Genomic DNA, 20189 nt, shown 5'->3' with positions numbered 1-20189 from the left:
GTGGCTCTGCTGAGGTGTTAAGCTTTGAAAAGGGCCTTCAGTTTATCTGCATTGTTAGTGCTGGTTTCTCTAATCTTCCTCTTGACAACACTTCACAGATTATATATAGAGTTTAGGTTAGACTAGTTTGGTGGCTACAGTGGTACCAAGGTCTTTAAAACAGTTTTGGCTGTATTGGCGGGTGCCAAGTCCGGTGGGAAAATGAAATCAGCATCTCCATAAAGCTTGTGAGCAGAGGGAAGAAGGAAGTGCTCTAAAATATTCTTGCAGACAGCCGCTCTGACTTTGTACTTGATAAAACACAGTGGAACAAGACCAGCAGATGACATGGCACTTTAAATCAGTACTGACTGTGGAAACTTCACACTGGACCGTGAGCAACTTGGGTTCTGTGCTTCGCCACTCTTCCTGGAGACAACTACACAAAGAAGCACATCAAAAAGTATGTGTTGGGGTGTGACGATGGCACAGGGATGATGCCCCTAGTGATGCACCTAACCACAAGTAGCTCTTTACACACACACTGCACAATACTTTAATACTGAATAAAGATGGCATTTTGAAGCTTGCTTAAAGTATGGTGTAGGACATTTGGACAAACCCATTAAATATTGTGAAAATATAGGCTGGTCAGATAAGGCCACCAGATGTTTTTGCACACACCATGTTTTTGCACACACCATGTTTAAAAAAGTACTTTATTATTCCCAAGGGGAATTTAAAAGTTGTAACTCGTATTAAACAATTTTCTTTAAAGAGATGTTATAGAGGTGTTTGGAAGAGCTGCTGCAGAATCCCACAGAACTGCTCTGCACAGTTCTTCAGGATTCTAGTGTTGACACGATCTGGACCAGCCTCTTCATCTGTTTTCTTGAGACACACGGGTGGAAGGGGGAGGCAAAGGGAGCACCAGTATTCCCTGATTTAGTTGAAGACAGACATGTAAAAGCAGAAGGCTATATTGCCAAAGTGGAAGATAAAGCATTTGAGGTGTGACAGGGAAGCTTTTGGTCAAAGGAGGGTGGGATGTCGGTAGGCTGGGGACAGAAGAGGACAATGCTGAACTTGTTCCTGAACTGAACCTATTGAAGAATGTGTTCAGTTTTTTGGCTCTGTCCAGTTTTCCATTTGGCCTATCCTCTTTCTGCTTGAAGCCTCTAATCTTCTTAATTCCTGACAAAAACATTTTATTTTGTTTTGCTGGAGCTTGCTCTCCAGCTTCTTCCTGTACACCTCCTTGCTGTCTCTTATCTTGACTTTAAGGTGCTTCTGTATATTCCTCAGTAATTCCCTGTCTCCCTCTCTGAAGGCTCTTTTTTCCTTCTTTAGCAGTTCCTTCGGGTCACTAATGATCCAGGGTTTGTTATTGGGGAAGCATCTCACTGTTCTGGTGGGGATGGTAATATCCACATAGGTTTATATAGTCAGTCACACGGCATTGATGTTCTCTCCATGTGGCTGGCACAGTGCGTTACAGTCTTTACCTCAAAATAACCCTGCAGGGCTTCTTCAGGTTCCTGTGACCATGTTCTCACAGTTCTCTTCATTACAGGTTGCCTCTGAACAAGGGGTTTATGTTCTGAGCAGACAAAAACAAGACTGTCTTGCTTTAGAGATGTATGAATTGTTGACATTTGCATAAAACAAATTTAACTTTTTGTTTTCTCTGGTAGAGCAGCTGACAAACTGCTGAAACATTTCTGTAGCTTAGCAACAAGTGAGTCTAAGACATTATATTCACCATACCAAGAGTAAAGTTTGGAGGCAGGAAAATTGTATGGAACTGTTTTTCAGCATAATGTTAATGGCATAATACTTGTGATTGAAGGAAGGATTCATGTAGAAATGCAGCAGGACACAAACACTGACAGAGGAGGACAACCAGGTTAGTTGTCCCAGGCTCATAGTAGAGGAGGGGGCCCAGAACTGAGCCTCCAACCATCAATTATGGTGAATTAAATGAAGATACTGCTAGAGCCTCAACTGTTAAAGTAAGGTTTGGTCCTTGGAGCTCAAATTTAACCATGTCACAGAAGCAAAAGCTTACAATACAACGATTTGGACCACCAGGCACATATGGACAGAAAAAGCCATAAATCAACAACCTGAAAATTCATATTTATACATGTGAAATGTTTAATTAAATTGTAGATGTACATCAAATAAATGAATGTCTTTCTTTTGAATATATACAGAATTTTTTTTAATTTCAATTAAAAGTAATTATTTAATATAGAGTTTTGTGTCATTGTCATGTGATTCAGACATCAGTTTATATTTTGCTTTCCACCTTACAAATCAAAATCACTCAGCAGGACAAGTACTACTATAGACAAGGAGATTGGTCCACAGCGGAGTTGCTGTGCAGGCAAACCAATCAGATGAAAGGGTTTACTTACTGAGACACAGCAGCAGCTTCAATTATTTCATTAAGCACAGGAGAAGTAATTGGTAAACTTAATTCAAATTTTGATTAGATGCCTTAATTTAATTAGTTCATTGAATAACAAATCGAGACCTTTGAAATCGAGACCTTTGAAAATTCCTTTTTATTTTTTCTGGAAAATATGTATTTTTAGAGGACTGCACTGTGGTGCAGTTGGTAGCATGGTGGCCTTATAACAAGAAGGTCATGGGTTCAAATCCAGGCTAGGGGCCATTCTGCATGGAGTTTGCATGTTCTACCTTTGCATGTGTGGATTCTCCCCAGGTACTCCAGCTTCCTCCCACAGTCCAAAGATATGATTATTAGGTTAATGTGTGAGTGCGTGCATGGTTGTGTGTCTCTGTGATGGACTGACATCCTGTCCAGGGTGTACCCCACCTCTTGCTCATTGACCGCTAGAGATAGGCAACAGCAACCCTGCGTGGAAAAGCGGGTACAGACAATGGATGGATGGACACAGGAACCAGATAAATTAAATTGGACAAGGAGTCTGACCAAAACAGACTTGAAAGGTTATTTACAAGTGGTCATTTAGGAAACAGTCTCCTTGTCAACTTTTGTGGCTTCAAAAAAAAAAAAACACTAATTATAAATTGTATTTTGACATGTTTATTTCTCTTGTGGGGCTACAGGAAATATATAATGAATGTAAATTTATTATCAAAGCCATTTTCTGCTTCAAGGACAAAGCCATTTCAGTTATACAAAAATAGGAATGTTTCCTACTAAACCGTTAGTGGCACTTAAATGTGGACCTTTTTCTAAACAAAGAAAAAAATCCAGATGGAAAACAAAATAAATACTGCAGCATTTTTAGATAATATTATATGCTAAATTGGTACTACTATGATTTAAGTAAACAGAGAATTACAACTTTGTGATATTTACATCATGGAATGAGACCAAACAGGCTCAGAGATCAGTGTATGTGACCGGGGTGACCCCATGAATCAACAGAGTAGGCCCTAAACCACGGGTCACTGCTTCCAGGTGAGCCAAGTAGTTCTGTGACTGGTTGCGACCAGCAGGGGGCCGAGGTAAATACAGGAAGCGAACAGCAGCCTGAGAGCTGTGCTCCATCAACATGCAGTTTACTGCAGACAGGAAGTCCTCCGATAAACCTGGCGTTGGTTCTCCGCAGCGCTCCCCCTCTGGCAGAGCGTAATGCTGCACCACAGAGTCCCACGGCACAATTTTGATAGATGCCCTGATCCTCAGCTTCCTCAGCAGCTCCCGAAATGTCTCTTCGTTGACCACCCAACCCTGGTCACAGGAGCCCGTCTCCACATTTAGGAAGATCCTCATTCTTGCATGACGCCATTTGCTCGACATGTTGAGGACGCAGGCCATCTGCAGCAGGAAGAGGCTGCACACGTCCTGGTAGTCCCGGCTGCCCGGCTGCAGCAGGTTGAGAGGCCAAACATCTATTGTCCGCTCAGACCCGTCAACTTTGCTGTCTTTACCTTCTCCCTGCAGCTGGAAGAAATACCGGCCGAGGCACACGTTTTTATTCATCTTAATGGCGTCGGAAATGATGCCCACATACTCCTCCGGCGACAGCCACCGGGGGCTCTCAACATGCCGGACAGGAGGGAAATGGGCCTGCAGCGAAGGCAGGTCCACCCCAAAATTATACTCCCCCTTGCCTTCTTCCACAGATGAGCGACAGAAGGCAGAATCCTGCAGGAAGAAATCATCAGGCGTGGAGCTGTCATAGAAACCCAAAATCAGCGTGTTGGGCTTCATGCCACCTTGAATAAAAATATACATAATCAAACTCAGCATGTGGAGACAAAACAATGAAACAATCTATCTAGAATGGATGTGGGAAAAAGTTTACCAAGTCCTGTGATGCGCAGCAGATGCTGTGTCCCTTGTCTGACTGACGGAGACAGCGTCAGGTCTACAAAGGCTTTCACCCCAAGTTTATCAACCAGGCTCAGCCAGAAGTTGTACTGGGTCTGGACAGGGTCTGATGGCATAGAGTCTAAAATACAGATAATGTATTTATTCACAATGTAGATCTTTCTATGACCCTAAGTAACAGAAAAATTATTTGTCAAAATTTTACTTAAGGATGCTACATGGATAGCTTAAAAGGAAATATGTCACGATGCACCAGTCAGACTTTTCCTGGTCGATACCACATTTCATTTTCTTTGAGTTCTAACCTGCCAACTCCAATTTATTTCCCAAAAGAAAAAAAAGGACCAAGAGCACAAAAAGAGGGAACATGTGCTGCAGATTCAAAGCAGAATATTCAAGCCAAACAAAAAACCTGAAGGAATAAGAAGAAGCCTATTTATGTATCAAAGCACATATCCCTAAAGCAAAGTACAAAGTTGATGAGTTAACAGATTTAAAACCATGGGATTTCTAAGTTTTTGTGCATTTATTGGATAAATGTGGGGAAACCAAATCTGATTTCTAGCTTTTTAATAGCTGATCACCAAGCAGAGGTGATCAATAAACAAACTGGAAGATTTCGATCTCTGGGAAGTTGATGGATGCATTTCTAAAAGTATGCTAAATATGTTGAAGTATAATCACTTATTTGGCACTGAAGTGTTCAAGGAACCTTATTTTACAATGTTATTTCAAGCAAATCTATCCAATTTTTTACTTTATGTTAGAAATTTACTACATACGAGTTATGCTTTTACTTTGCTTGGTATTTGTATTTTAACCATCGTATAATAATATTGTTTGAGTTTGTGTAACTAAAGAAAATTGCAAATCAGCTTTGGCTATAATTGCAAAAGCTTTTGGTGTTTGTTGACAGAAAACACTCTACAAAAATAAACCTAAATTAAACAAATCTTTTCTATAAAGTAGAAAATACAAATTTGGCAAATTTTTCATTTGATATGTATCAAAAGTTTACAAAAAGGTTAAAGTAATTCTTTAATTTTCCCATCATGTTTCTTCTGACCAGAAGTAATATTTACATATTACCATTTTGTAGTGGACTAGGAGTCAAGACTTTAAACTAGTAGAGAATCTATAGAGGGAGCTAAAGATTAGGGTGATGGCAAAAGTCATTCCGACCTGAAAGACTTGGAGCTCCACTCAGCAATTATAGGAAGGCTTTGATTGCTATAATGCCAATAAAGGTTTTCCAATTGATTATTTAAAATGGTATAAGAATTTCTGAGTATGCCATGTTTTCATAAATTGTTAATGAAAATGTTAAATTATGTTTTTTGTAATTGCTAATCTCGTTACCTTCTTATTTTCTTTTGAAAGATGCAGTCTGATTTCTATCAGAAACAAAAATTCTTGGTTGAAAAAAAGTACTAAAAAAAAAATCTAAGTCTGCCAGGGATATGAATAACTTTGGGCATAACTTAATAAAGAAATAAACACCAGTAATAAACAATGTGTGAAATTTTAAATATTGCATCAACAAAGGCAACCTGCCCAGTTCTAATAGCAACTGGACTGTAACTATTCTTTAGAACACTAGCGCATATATGAAGAAGGCTGGAATATAAAGTAAAAAAATATAAAAAAGGAGCATTATTTCTATTACTATATTATGTCTTACATTTTTTTTTTTTAGAGAAAAGAAATTTGTATTTAGGCTGAAATTAGGGATGACTCATGATTCACATGACACCCTAAGGTCCATGGCACCATGCTTCAGACTGTTCGCATGGAAAATAACACAACAGGAGACTGCTGCTTATTGTAGCAAATGTATACTTTCAGACATGTACAGCCTCGTTACGTCTTGCTAAACTGGTTCGGTTGCCCTTATGAATGATGAAAATAGCACATGCTGATGTGTAACAGTAGTGGCATACTTCCAGGCACATGACTACTCTGCTGTTGGGTGTGCTTGGAAAAAGTATTGGCAAAACAAACTGCAATGTATTCTAGGGAGATTGAAAGACCAGCATAAAGTAGTGCATAACAGTGGAGTGGAAGGATGGTTTAAAAGGTAAAGGTTTCCAGCACAGCAAGATTAATCGAGATGCTCTGGTCCGGTTAAACCAGATGGAACTTTTTGGCCTTCATCCAAAACACTATGAGTACGAATAACTCTAACACTAAAGGTCACCCTGTACACACCATCTCGACTGTGAAACATGCTAGTGGCAGCATCATGCTGTGGAATGCCTTTCTTCAACAGCGACTCTAAACATACAGCCACAATTGCAATGGAATGGATTACATCAAAGTCCAGACATAAATCCAACTGAGAATACTTGACAAAACTTGAAAATTGATGTTCACAGATTCTATCCATTGAGGCTGACTTTGCTAGACCATTTTTCCAAAGAAGAATGGTAAAAGGTTCAGGCTCTAAATGTCCAAAGCAGGTAAGACATGCAGCTGTAATAGCAGCAGAAGGAGGTCCTACAGAGGATTGATTCAGGTGGCTGAATACATACTGTATGTGGGCTGCACGAGATTTTTATATGCAAAAGAAAATCATGCATCATTATGCTCACACTTCACAACTGGGCATTTATTTGTGTTGGTCTATCAAATAAAATTCCACCCCCCCGTACAGTACATGTAGGTAGGAGTGAGAGCTTGAAAGAATGAAATGTTTGAAAAATAAGTAAGATCATTAACAAAGGAATCACAACGTGATGGTACTTGCACTACGGGTAAACAATGTAAGATCTAGGTGGACATTGTAGATCAAAAACTGAGAATTACCCAGATCTCCAAGCTGCACATGACCTAAAACATACAGTCCACCCTTCTTCAGCTGGTTCACAAACAGAATAAGCTGACAGGAGGAGCGTGGGTTAGACACCATCAGCAGGACCTGGGGCCTCCAGAACTTCACATGTTCTTTCCTCACATCCAGCATCAATAGATACTTCCGCACCTAAACACAGACACACGCACAGAGGACAAATAGAAACAACACAGTTGGAGGTGCATGCCTGACTGTCTATCTGCGAGTGTGCATCTGTTGTGTCCAGATACCTGGTGGAAAATGAGAGCCTGGCTGATGTAGCCCCAGCTGCTTGTGGGTGACCTGTAGTGGAGGAAAAGCAGGAGCAGTAGCAGGATGACAATGCTGCCCGAGGAGTACACAGGGTTGATGACGAACATCATGACCAGACAGCTGAGGATCCCCAGCAGGCAGGTGTGCCATGAGAAGAGCTGAAAGGTTGGTCTGTTAAACACAAGGACGACACATGGAGAAAATCTGAAAACTGGTTGCAGAGATGCACAAACTTGTTGTTTGTCTGGAAACAAAAAAACAAGAATATTAAACAACATACATCATATCCCCAAACGTATTCCCTCGTCTGTTTTCATACACATATGAACATTAGTGGCATCTCATTTCAAATCCAAATGGTTTAATACAAGATCAGTCCAACCTTAGATGCTATAATATTTTTTACAAACATTTTTTCCAGAAGCCCATTTGTTTGGTCAAACACTGGTGTTGGGGCAAGAAGTCCAGGCACACAGTCTGCGCTCCAATTCATTTCAGGCTGAGGTAAAAAAAAAAAAATGTGTAGGCCAGTCAAGTTCTCTTATATCAAATTTGACCATCTATGTATTTCCTTTGGCACAGGTGCACAGTCATTGGAACAAGAAGGGTCCATCCCAAGATTGTTGGCACAAAGGTGGGAACTTGAAATTGTCCTAAATGTCATGGTATGCTGCAGCATTAAGAGTTCCTGTTATTGGAACTATAAAGCTGAGCCCAGCTCCTGAGAAGCATCCAGATCATAATCCCCTCAGCACCAAACTTTATACTTGAGACAATGTAGTCAGACAATTGTTGTTCTCCTGGCAACTGTCGAACCCAGAACCCATCCACAAAACAGGACAGGTCCAAACTACAACAACCAATTAGGTCTGCAGAGGGCATCAAGGCTGACCTAACCCTCTATCCAGGACTTATAAAGATCTAGTCACCGTACCTCTGCAGACCCCACACATCCTGGAAACAAACTGTTTAGACTTTTACCTTCAGGTTGGGAATACAGAGCGCTGTGTGCAAAACCCTCAGGCTTTCTGATAAACACAATGAACACCTTACAGTTGGAACAAAATAAGGTTATTTGCATGATCACAACCTGCCATTATTGGAATAAAGGAAAAATATTGAGTGTATATACAAATAAATGTGCATATTGTTTTTTAGCTTTTGTTTTAGTTCTTCTAAAATGTATATAGTTATACTTAATCTCGGTACACTATGTGCCAGTAAAACCAAAGTTGATGTTGTTTCAACTTCATTATAGCACCATTAACAGTTAAATGTGTAATATTTCATAGTAATGAAATTTTACGACTGCACTTATTGCACAGGGTAAAATATGTAGGATATAAAACTGCTGAGGGGCTATCTGACTTTATTTTATGCAATAAATACAACTGTAAAATGCCTGTACAATATCAGAAAAACTGATGCAAAATCAGCTTTATTGCCAGGTTTGTACAAACAAACAAGGAATTGGACTCCGGTACACTTTGCTCTCAATAATAAAGAATATCTCTAATGTACATATATACACAATTGACTTTACAATGTAAAATAACGCAAGATCAGTCCAAGTATGTATGGTGCTGTTCTGGAACTCTGACTGTCAAGTGTTCATCAGAAAAACAGCCTGTTTTTAAATGTCTTTGCCTTCATCATTGTCCCCACCACTTGTGAGCATTAGCATTTCAGCCCAAAAAATACACATCCAGTGTGGACTAAATACACTAAATATATATGCGTCAATGACAATTGACTTCAATAAGAACATAAAGAGGTGGCTGTTGATTTTATACTGCACTCAAATGTATATCCTAATTCAATTATTCAAGTCGGAGCGACTCAATAATTAATATCATGTACATTAGGAGTTTTTTAAGCCTTTTTTATTCTATGTTTTTTAAATAATCTATAGGTCTTATTAAACATGGCACAGAGAAAAACTCAGTGGCTCTGGATGTCCACCAGGCCTAACATATTATTGGCATTCAGAATTTACATGCATGCCACATCAAATATAAACTTATATGAAAAATTGCATCTAAGCAGTCCTTGTTGCCATTGCGATTGCAATATTGCACACATGGGTATTGCACACATGGGTATTGCACATGTGGATATTGCAAACGTGGATGTTGCAATGGCGATTGTGATTATCATTATACAACAGGATGTTGAAAAAGTTTCAAGATCATTAATCATTAAGGCTTGTCTGAAAGTTAAAGAAACAGTCTTTGAAAAGAACTGATGTGATGTTTTTACCTGAAATTTGGAGCAGATGCCCACTCAAGAGCCAGACAGGCCAGATCTACAGCAGCGTAAGCGAGCAGGTAGAAAACAGTCACCAGACTTGCTACAGCATTGAGCTGCCCTGCAAACACCACGCACTGACACGGAAACACAGCAACGAGTTGAGCTAAGTTTGAGAACCTGCAGGGTTTCTATACATTTTTCCATGCAGTAATTCCTGATTTTGCAGAATTGACTTTGCAGCGTAAAAAAAAATTAAATACTATTACTCAAAGAAGGCAGACAAAGAAGGATAGAAGGAAAGACAGAAGGAGACAAGGGAGAAAAGAAGGAAAAGAAAGGCACAATGAAGGAATGTATACAGAAAAGGAGGACAGAAAGAAGAAAGGGAAAGACTCAAGGTGGGAAGGAAGTAAAGGGGAAAGGCAAAAGGAAGGACAGAAGCAAGGACATAAGGAGGAAGGAAGAAAGGAAGGAAGGAAAAACGTATACCAAAAAGGAAGAAAGGACACATTTAGACAATGAGATATGGAAAAAAGTCTGCAAATCCGAATATTTTTCTATACTCTTATTTTCTTTTTCAATCCTTATCCTGGAAAATAGTAAAATAAAATTCTACACTTTTCTAGAATTTGTTTTGCACAGAATACACACCCTTTGTAAGTCTGAACTTAAATTGCAGTACTGACCTGTGCCAAGCCCCATGTATACAGCACTGCCACCCATGGGTTCCCAGAGTTAGATGTGACTGTAGCTGGGGCCAAGGGCAACCCTGAGAAGAAAATATGAATCCTCATTTATAGGTAAGTGGCTGTTTCCAAAAAGAAAAACAGGGAAAAAGATCCTATGACTTACCAAACAGATGATCCAGAGCGAGAGCGTGGAGAATGCGGGAAGCTCCAATCATGGCACACATTGCAGCTGACAGAGAGGCACAGTATATTCCAATAGCAACAAATGGTTTCCAGATGTTAATTCGCTGTAAGAACCCATAGTCTTGAATCAACAGGGTCCTAAAAAAAAAGCAGAAGAACACATGGGATCCGTCTCCATTTAACATAACTGAAAAGCTGGTTATATGGTTAAGTATGATGGTCGTGCTACCTGTTGCATGTGGCGCTGACAAAGATAAAGAGGAGGACGTAGACGGTGAAGGTGTAGAAGACAGCTATGATGGTGCCCTTAGGGATGGAAATACTTGGAGTCTTCAGTTCCCCTTTAGGCACAGGTGGAGTAAGAACAAACATCTATGAACATACCTATACAGCACCTTGCCAAAGCAACCCTTATTTTCTTCATGTTTTGTCATGTACTAGCCACAAACGTCTGCGTACTTTACTGGGATTTTGTGCCAGTCTAACACACAGCACAGCATAAGTTCAGTGAAAGGAAAAATGTTGCATGGTTTTCAATTTTTTTTTACAAGTCAAAAACTGAAAAGTATGGACTGCATTAAAAAAACAATTTTTTGTTATGAGACCACAAACACTAACCCTTTCCAGTTTGGTTAACATTATACATTATATTTTACATATAAAATGATGACAAGCTGTAACCTGACATGTTGGCTCCAGCCATGATCCCAGTGCAGCTGGTGAACATAACAGCAAACACAGTGGCAAACGACATGACGGAGTTGGTGCTGTAGTCCAAAGAGTAACCGGCTACACAAAAAGAAAACATAAGAACAAAGTCAAAACCCAAATAAAAGCTGCAGTACATCCTTAGCTTTCCTCACAAGTATCAGTATTGTTCCTAATTCTGACTCACAGCCCAGGTTGTTCCTCAGGGTGGTGGCGCTGAAACCCGTGTAGCTGGCATTGTAGTGGAGCGTCTGGTTACCAGGCCCCTGGTGGGAGATGACAAAGTCTTTCGGTTTGACTGCCACAGTGCTGATGAAGACGGACAGCAGTGACACGGTGACCACCAGCAGGATGAGGAAGGCAGTGCGAGAGTAAATGTGGGCGCCCACCAGGCACACAAGGAGACAAAGCAGGAGGACAACAGAGGAGTACAGAACTATGGACCAGTAACCCTGAGGGAGCACCCGCCACCATTCAGACACAGAGGACTCTGAAATACATCAAATAAAGGGGCTTAACTTAACCCCAGATGGATGTATGATGATTGAAAAGTGAAAAAATATGTGAGGGGAGCTTAGCATGGACGTAACTTACCAGGATCTGCTCCAAATAAATCTAGTATGGCCTCCACAAGACCCAGGACATACTCTCCACAAGCAAACACTTTGGCAAGAAAGAACATCAAACCAATGCTTCCTCCAAATTCAGGTCCCAAAGAGCGACTGATCATGTCTAAAATCATTTCATTAAGGAAGTTTTATTTATATGTTGTAGAAACTATAAATGTGGGGAAAAAATCCAGGGACATTTAAAAAATAATTCAAAATCCACAATCTGTACCTACAACCGGTAAGGATACAATAGGCCCCACCGCCCTGAATAGCTCCATTAGTGGAAATGGCACAGATGGACAATACTGTGAGAGATATGATGGTGTAGGCAACGACCAGCATTAAAAGACCCTGCAGCAACCCCGCATGACCCACCACAAACCCTGCAAAATGGAGATCACATCGGCTCTGAGTCACAGTGACTGAGCTATGCCTCAAATGCTTCACAGACAGCTACATGTATGCCTAATAATAGCTTTTATTTCTATAAATTCTTTGGAACCTGCAGCACACACACCTGTTCTCAGAAACAATATGATGCTGAACATGGAGAGGATGGTCGGCACCATTACACCAAAGAAGGTGTTCAGTCTCCGCGGGTCCTGAGCTGTTTTCCCAGAGCCCGATTCCTGGGGGGAGTCCGATGCTGTGATACATGTTGCTGTGGTGAGAGTCAGCCCACAGACACCCGAGGTGATCAGACGGGAGCGCTCGTTCGGCATAGCTGCAGAGAACAGAGCGTCGCATTAATGTGCATGGGCTCAAAGTTTAAACAGTTAGGAAAATCCATCTGCAAATATAATAAGAAAATTACTTCAAAAGCAGTTACATTAAACAATACTAAAAATCAGGCAAAACTCTGCTTATTCTGAAATCTACAAAATATCCTTAAAATGCAACAAAGGCGACAAAAAAGAAAACATTACAGTGCCTTGCATAGGATGTATACTCCGTAAGCTTTTTCACATTTTGTCACGTTACAAACACAAACTTTAATTAACTTTTAGGGAAATTTATGAGATCGAGCGACACAAACACATAATTGTGAGGTGGTAGGAAAACGCCACGAATTTTCACAAACTGGATTCAGGTTTTGACTTTGACTGGTCCGTTCTAACGAATGAACTTTGATCTAAAATGAGTCCATTGTAGCTCTGAATGTACAGGTCCTTCTCAAAATATTAGCATATTGTGATAAAGTTCATTATTTTCCATAATGTAATGATGAAAATTTAACATTCATATATTTTAGATTCATTGCACACTAACTGAAATATTTCAGGTCTTTTATTGTCTTAATACAGATGATTGTGGCATACAGCTCATGAAAACCCAAAATTCCTATCTCACAAAATTAGCATATTTCATCCGACCAATAAAAGAAAAGTGTTTTTAATACAAAAAACGTCAACCTTCAAATAATCATGTACAATTATGCACTCAATACTTGGTCGGGAATCCTTTGGCAGAAATGACTGCTTCAATGCGGCGTGGCATGGAGGCAATCAGCCTGTGGCACTGCTGAGGTCTTATGGAGGCCCAGGATGCTTCGATAGCGGCCTTTAGCTCATCCAGAGTGTTGGGTCTTGAGTCTCTCAACGTTCTCTTCACAATATCCCACAGATTCTCTATGGGGTTCAGGTCAGGAGAGTTGGCAGGCCAATTGAGCACAGTGATACCATGGTCAGTAAACCATTTACCAGTGGTTTTGGCACTGTGAGCAGGTGCCAGGTCGTGCTGAAAAATGAAATCTTCATCTCCATAAAGCTTTTCAGCAGATGGAAGCATGAAGTGCTCCAAAATCTCCTGATAGCTAGCTGCATTGACCCTGCCCTTGATAAAACACAGTGGACCAACACCAGCAGCTGACACGGCACCCCAGACCATCACTGACTGTGGGTACTTGACACTGGACTTCTGGCATTTTGGCATTTCCTTCTCCCCAGTCTTTCTCCAGACTCTGGCACCTTGATTTCTGAATGACGTGCAGAATTTGCTTTCATCCGAAAAAAGTACTTTGGACCACTGAGCAACAGTCCAGTGCTGCTTCTCTGTAGCCCAGGTCTGGGGAATGCGGCACCTGTAGCCCATTTCCTGCACACACCTGTGCACGGTGGCTCTGGATGTTTCTACTCCAGACTCAGTCCACTGATCCGCAGGTCCAACAAGGTCTGGAATCGGCCCTTCTCCACAATCTTCCTCAGGGTCCGGTCACCTCTTCTCGTTGTGCAGCGTTTTCTGCCACACTTTTTCCTTCCCACAGACTTCCCACTGAGGTGCCTTGATACAGCACTCTGGGAACAGCCTATTCGTTCAGAAATTTCTTTCTGTGTCTTACCCTCTTGCTTGAGGGTGTCAATAGTGGCCTTCTGGACAGCAGTCAGGTCGGCAGTCTTACCCATGATTGGGGTTTTGAGTGATGAACCAGGCTGGGAGTTTTAAAGGCCTCAGGAATCTTTTGCAGGTGTTTAGAGTTAACTCGTTGATTCAGATGATTAGGTTCATAGCTCGTTTAGAGACCCTTTTAATGATATGCTAATTTTGTGAGATAGGAATTTTGGGTTTTCATGAGCTGTATGCCAAAATCATCCGTATTAAGACAATAAAAGACCTGAAATATTTCAGTTAGTGTGCAATGAATCTAAAATATATGAATGTTAAATTTTCATCATTACATTATGGAAAATAATGAACTTTATCACAATATGCTAATATTTTGAGAAGGACCAGTATGTTTAGTCTTTGCACGGCTGCAGGACCAACCTCCGCCCCAGCCCTGAGCAGGGGCGAAATGTGACATAAACAGACTGCTGTTCACTGATTGGCTATGAGCGTGGTCAGCCATATGTCAGCGGCGTGTGAAGGTGTTCACTGAGGTAGCATAGAGAGTCTCATGTTTGGTAGGCTCACACAAACAATAAGACAGTAAGGGTTAATAGCGGCACGGCGCTAACAGCTGGAGGTGGGGCTTCAACCCATAACTCCAGCCGTCAGTGAGTCCACGGAAACACAACAGGTTTCGTGCGGAGTAGAGCGAGAACAAGCGGAGTGGAGCCATGCGGTGCTGGAACCATGAGGGAAGTCAGATGGATGAATACTGAACGGCTGTGATCATTTGTGCCCTGAGTTGGCACAGCATTGAAAACAGACATGAGTCTGTGATGGGAATCTCTGCATGGGCTGCAAGACAAATCAGAAAATTACAGTCAATGAGTACTGTTCATTGTTGTCCTGTACAAAAAAAAACTTTTAGATGGTTCAAAAGACTTCAGAGTTCTGGCGAAGGTTCCCCTGCTAGCTGAAAAAAGAGCCCAAAAAGTAGAGCTAGCCACAGCAGAATGGTTTCAATCGTTTAAATCCAACTGCAACATTGACTAATGTCTTCTATACAAAGTAGAAAATCAACAGCAAAGTACAAAAAACACAATATAAACAGATAAAAATAAAGGCAACAAAACAAAAGAAACATTTTAGCTTTCATGATATGTTAAAATCCAATTAGTACAGATGTGCTTTAATATGGGACTTAAAAACTGTTGCAGTTGAAGCTTTTAGGAGCTACAACTGGAAAGTCCCTGTCTCGTGCCTAGACCATGGTACAGCTAAAAGCAACTGATCATTAGAAGAAAGGGACCAGGAGGGCGCATAACGCTGCAGAATGTCAGACAGATACCCAGGGGTCTGTCCATTCAGTGACTTGTAGGTCAAAAATAAAGCTTCTAATTCAATTCTGAAGTGAACAGGAAGCCAGAGGCTCGGGCAACCTCCAGACTTAAAGCCAATCGAAAATCTGTGGCAACACTTAAAAATCATTGACAATATCCATCCAATTTGACTCACACTGGGCTATTTTGCAAAAAAGAATGGGCAAATAATTAGGTTTAGATATGAAAAGCTGTAAGAGACTTACCCCAAAAGACAGATGTTTTTGCAGAACAAAAAAAACGGTAACCCATGTATTATTCCCTTCCATTTCTTATTCATCCATTACTTTCTTTTGATGTATTACATAAAACTGAAACAAAAATTGCCCAGTTTTACTCTGCAACACAGACCCAAGACACAGTCCACAGCATGCCTCTGTATAATTTATAACGCCTGGTGATAAACAGATAGGAGCAATAAAGTCATAATCATCTTTTAAAGCTTTATAAGATGTTTTTTCCCCCTGTGATAAAATAATATGTAAATCACTCAGTTTTTTAGCCTGTACATTTTATACAGTGGTTCCTGTTTTGAAGAGCACAGCTCATTATAGTCAGCGCTCACTATACTCTCTAGTGTAAAGATGTTAGTATGTTTTTGCATTCTGAACTCTGGTTCGCAAATCATCACGCAAGACAGTAAGTACCGCCCTAAGAGGCCCAAAGGCAGAACCTGTGTCAAGCTTTCATGTTGCGCTAATAAAGGCTCCCGCTCGCACTTGAGGTTGGTATTTCCAGTCATCTGATTCACAGCAGCTTGTTTATTTTCACATGCAACTTAAACCAAAGAGAGATCATCTCAGCGGAGCCCCAGGCCTCGGCTGTCCTCTTACTCCTAGCATTCTTTCTGGGGGTTACTGTTTATGATCATCTGAAATGCTCAATGAGCTGCTCAGCTAAAGGAATCACATGATGGGAAAAGCAGAGCAGGACACAGCAAAGCATGGCTGGTTATGGAGAGGATATAAGTGCCTAATTTCTGTGGAAATCATGTCCAAACACTTTCTTCCTGCTTACTTTTGGAACAACTCGGGCAATATCTCTGGTGTTTTATTACTTTTAGAATAGATATTAGAAAACACTGTTTCTCAAACTAGATGAAATAGAATTTACTGTTGTGTTAAATCACAGTTGTGAGAACATCTCAGCCTAAATAGAACAAACATGTATAGATGGGGGCTAATTTGTTGGCACCCTAGCCAAAGATGTGAAAAGCCTCATATGGATTACGTAATTAATAAATGATACCGTAGCATAATCTTGCAATGAAAAATGTTTCTAAAAAAATCCAACCTTTAAATTGCCTCCATTTATTAGGTGGCTACAAATGCTGTATTTTATTTAAACTTTTAAAATAAAATAACTAACATATCTAGAGGACACAGCACAGAAACTGTACCTTATTTTATAATTAATCTTCTAATAAATAGAGCAAGATGGTAATGGAAATTAAAACATCCCCAAATATTACTGTTAGCTAACAAAAAAAGTGCATCTAGGTGTCACCGAGTCTCCACAACAAGCAGAAAAAACCTTTCCTGTTCTAGCATTATAAACGTAAACCTGTGGAGCTTGCAGAACTCTACACGACTTTAACTGGACCCATGTGCTTTGGTCAGATGAGACAAAGTTTAAGCTGTCCGACAACAAACACTCCAGATGGGTTTGTCGTGAAACAAATGATGACAATGGGGAAAAGCTCCAAGGTATAGTAGAGGATCAGTGATGATGTGGGCTTGTTTCTTCTCTAAAGACCCCGGGGAAGCCTCTCAGAGTGACTGACATCATGCACTCAATGAAATGCCAGGCCATTTAGATTTTACAGGGAAAACTGCAAAAGGCTCATAAATAATAATAAAAAAGAAAGCTGGGGTGAGCTGAAGTGAAGAGAGCATAAGACAGGACCCAGGACTCTGATGTGGAAAAGACTGAGCGTCAATGAATGGTTAAAGGTTTTTCTTTCTCAGTGAATGCTCCACCCTTGATGAATGTTACAGGAGAAACAGAAGTGCTGCCCTAGTGGCAAAAGGGAGCTATACAAAGTGTTGAGAGCAGAGGCGACAATAATTGTGCCATCAGGGATTATTTCCCTCACTGAATCAATGTACTCAAATCAAAGATTGCTTCTACGTTTTTCACTGAAAGAGTTTGCAATGAAAGATGAATTTATTCACGGCTTTTACCCGGCATGCTATAAACAACAGTTTATTTTCACAAGGGAAGTTATGAGATAGCTTCATACACTGAGATCTTTACTATCCTTTTTTGCGTTTCCTTCCCTGCAGTCTGTTGATGCTGCTGCACGCTCTGCAGGAGGCTGTTAGTGACGCACTGAATTTATGATGCGGCTGCAGACAGAACACATCTAAAGGCCCTGTGAGCGTCCCTGAACTAACTTACCAAAATAAACCATCGTTAGATGCTGCGTGAGGATGGAGCAACCGCGGCATAAATACAAAGTTTACGTCTTTTAAGAGGTCCAAACTGTAATCAAACACTTTTCACGCCTTGTTTACTCTTCAGAAGTGAAGGTCAGGAAGTTGCCGCGGACGATCGAGCAAATGTTTATTGGAGCAAATAGTCAGACAGCAACATCCCGGATGTTTGCAACCACAAGCATCCTAAGATGTTTCATGAAACAAAAATGTTTGACAAGCTTACCGCTCAGCTTCGTCCACTTCCTGCTGGTGAACTCCTTATTTCGGGGCTCCGCCGCTGATGCCGGGTGTTTGCGCGATGCTCGGCGGCACTGAGGTGACGCTCCAGCGGGTAGAATGCGTACGCAGCAAGCTGGTGGACAAAAGCGGCCACAGGAAGGGCTGAGTTACCTCCGAACAGCAGGATGCTGTGGGAAATGTGCAACCCAATGACAGGACATCTGCCCCTTCACGCCTTCGTCCCCGCCCGTTATTTGTTACAAAGAGTCATGGGAGATCAGAGAGAGGCTCATGTGACTCACAGAAGAGGGCAAAAACATCTCGAATGTGAGCCAAGGTACTACTGGTTGGGTATAACCCCGCCCCTAATTTCAAACCTGTCAGACGTGGTTTGACTCATAAATATCCTTTAATACGTTTTCAACAGTAACAGAGCTGATGTAGGATGCTGATGTATTTCAGAACATAATGAATACGTATAAGAGAAAAACATGAACAAGCTCTAGAAAACCGGACAAAATTAAGGTGGCAATGCTGGGCAAAAACCGCAATTCCATTTTCTTACCACAAGAGGTCACTGTAGAGTATCATGCACGGACCCGTGTAAAAAGGCTTTTTACATTTTTCTAAAACCTATTAGTTTTTAAGATAATTTCCGTCATTGGAAAATAAAGAAACTCTATGTCATTATTTTCAAGAATCAATCATAATTATAAGACTCAAAATTATAGTTATGAGATACAAAGTCCTAAGTTTGACTTTGAAAGTCACGATTTTGACATTGAAACTAAGGTCATTCAATGATCTAATGACCAAAAAGATGTGTTATTGCCAAAACTCAAATACCATTGTCAGTGTCAAGTTTATTTCTATAGCATTTTAAAAACAACCGAGGCTGACAAAAGTATTTCATAATTAAGATGAAGCAAATTCCTTTACTTTACCTAATTTTATTGAGCAAGGAATGTCCCTTAGAGATACAAATACAGAGACTGGAAAAACGAAACTAAAAGACAAACACAATAATCAACTGACACAAAACAAATAAACCTCTCAAGACAAATATGTAAATTCATAAAAATGAGATGTAATGATATTAATTTAAAGGTACAAGAGATAAGTTTAGGAAAACAAAATAAAACAAAAAAAGAGCACATACTTCTTTAATGTATTCTATATTTTTTTCAGCTGCCAGTGCTAAAGCCTGATCACCTCTGTATATCAATCTGGGATCAAACACAACTTGATTCAAACTTTTATTGTTGTCGTGTTTAATTTTACCCATCAACATTTTGTGTGAAATGTGAATGTTTAATAACTAGTCTAGTTGTGTAGTCTAATAGAGACGAGTCATACTCTAATATTTTGTTGGACCCCTGTTAGCTTTGATTATGGCAGACATTCACTGTGGCTTAATTCTGACAAACATCTGCAGTATTTATTTCAGTCCAGAGTTGCATTCATTTTTACTATGATCTTGTAGAGAGGATGTAGGAGTTAGATCACTGCTCAAATTCTTCTCCAGCATGGCCCAAAAATCATCAAGTCTGATTAAAGTCTGTATGCTGTGGTGACCAATCCATGTGTAAAAATGATGTCTCATGAACTACGTTTGCCCTACCTGAGCCTGAAAAAACCTTGCAATGTCATTTTGGAATGTGGTTGTACCATCACAGAAGAAAAGATTTACTGATGGAATAACCTGCTCATTCAGTATTTTCAGGGAGCCACCTGACCTCATTCTTTTGCCCCATCGTGTTGCTAAACCTGGATCTGACCAGCTGCAGCAACCCCAGATCATAGCACCACACCACAGGCTTGTTTGGTAGGCACTAGACATGATGGGTATATCATTACATATGTCTCTATGTTGCACCCATCTTTCTGCATCAGGGTAAATCAGACCACATGACCGTCTTCCATTGCTCCAGAGTCCAGTCTTTAAGCTCACTAGAAAATTTGATCATTTTTT

General features: G+C 40.4%; 1 protein-coding gene across 1 annotated transcript; it reads right to left on the bottom strand.

Moving 5' to 3' along the window:
• Nucleotides 1–3039: 3039 nt before the first annotated feature.
• slc12a9 (solute carrier family 12 member 9) lies at nucleotides 3040–18542 on the bottom strand. The gene is made up of 14 exons (XM_047379759.1): nucleotides 18222–18542; nucleotides 12374–12580; nucleotides 12105–12239; nucleotides 11840–11977; nucleotides 11433–11735; nucleotides 11219–11326; nucleotides 10767–10878; nucleotides 10518–10675; nucleotides 10352–10434; nucleotides 9675–9799; nucleotides 7394–7586; nucleotides 7118–7292; nucleotides 4287–4433; nucleotides 3040–4197 (listed from the first exon to the last, which is right to left on the bottom strand). The coding sequence occupies exons 2-14, from the start codon at nucleotides 12576–12578 to the stop codon at nucleotides 3359–3361; spliced, it is 2721 nt and encodes a 906-aa protein (XP_047235715.1). The 5' UTR covers nucleotides 12579–12580; nucleotides 18222–18542; the 3' UTR covers nucleotides 3040–3358.
• Nucleotides 18543–20189: the final 1647 nt, after the last annotated feature.

The sequence above is a fragment of the Girardinichthys multiradiatus genome, chromosome 11 (assembly GCF_021462225.1).
Source record: "Girardinichthys multiradiatus isolate DD_20200921_A chromosome 11, DD_fGirMul_XY1, whole genome shotgun sequence".
Classification (NCBI taxonomy): Eukaryota; Metazoa; Chordata; class Actinopteri; order Cyprinodontiformes; family Goodeidae; genus Girardinichthys; species Girardinichthys multiradiatus.
Note: the sequence above shows the minus strand (reverse complement) of the source record. Positions and strands in the feature narration are given on the sequence as shown.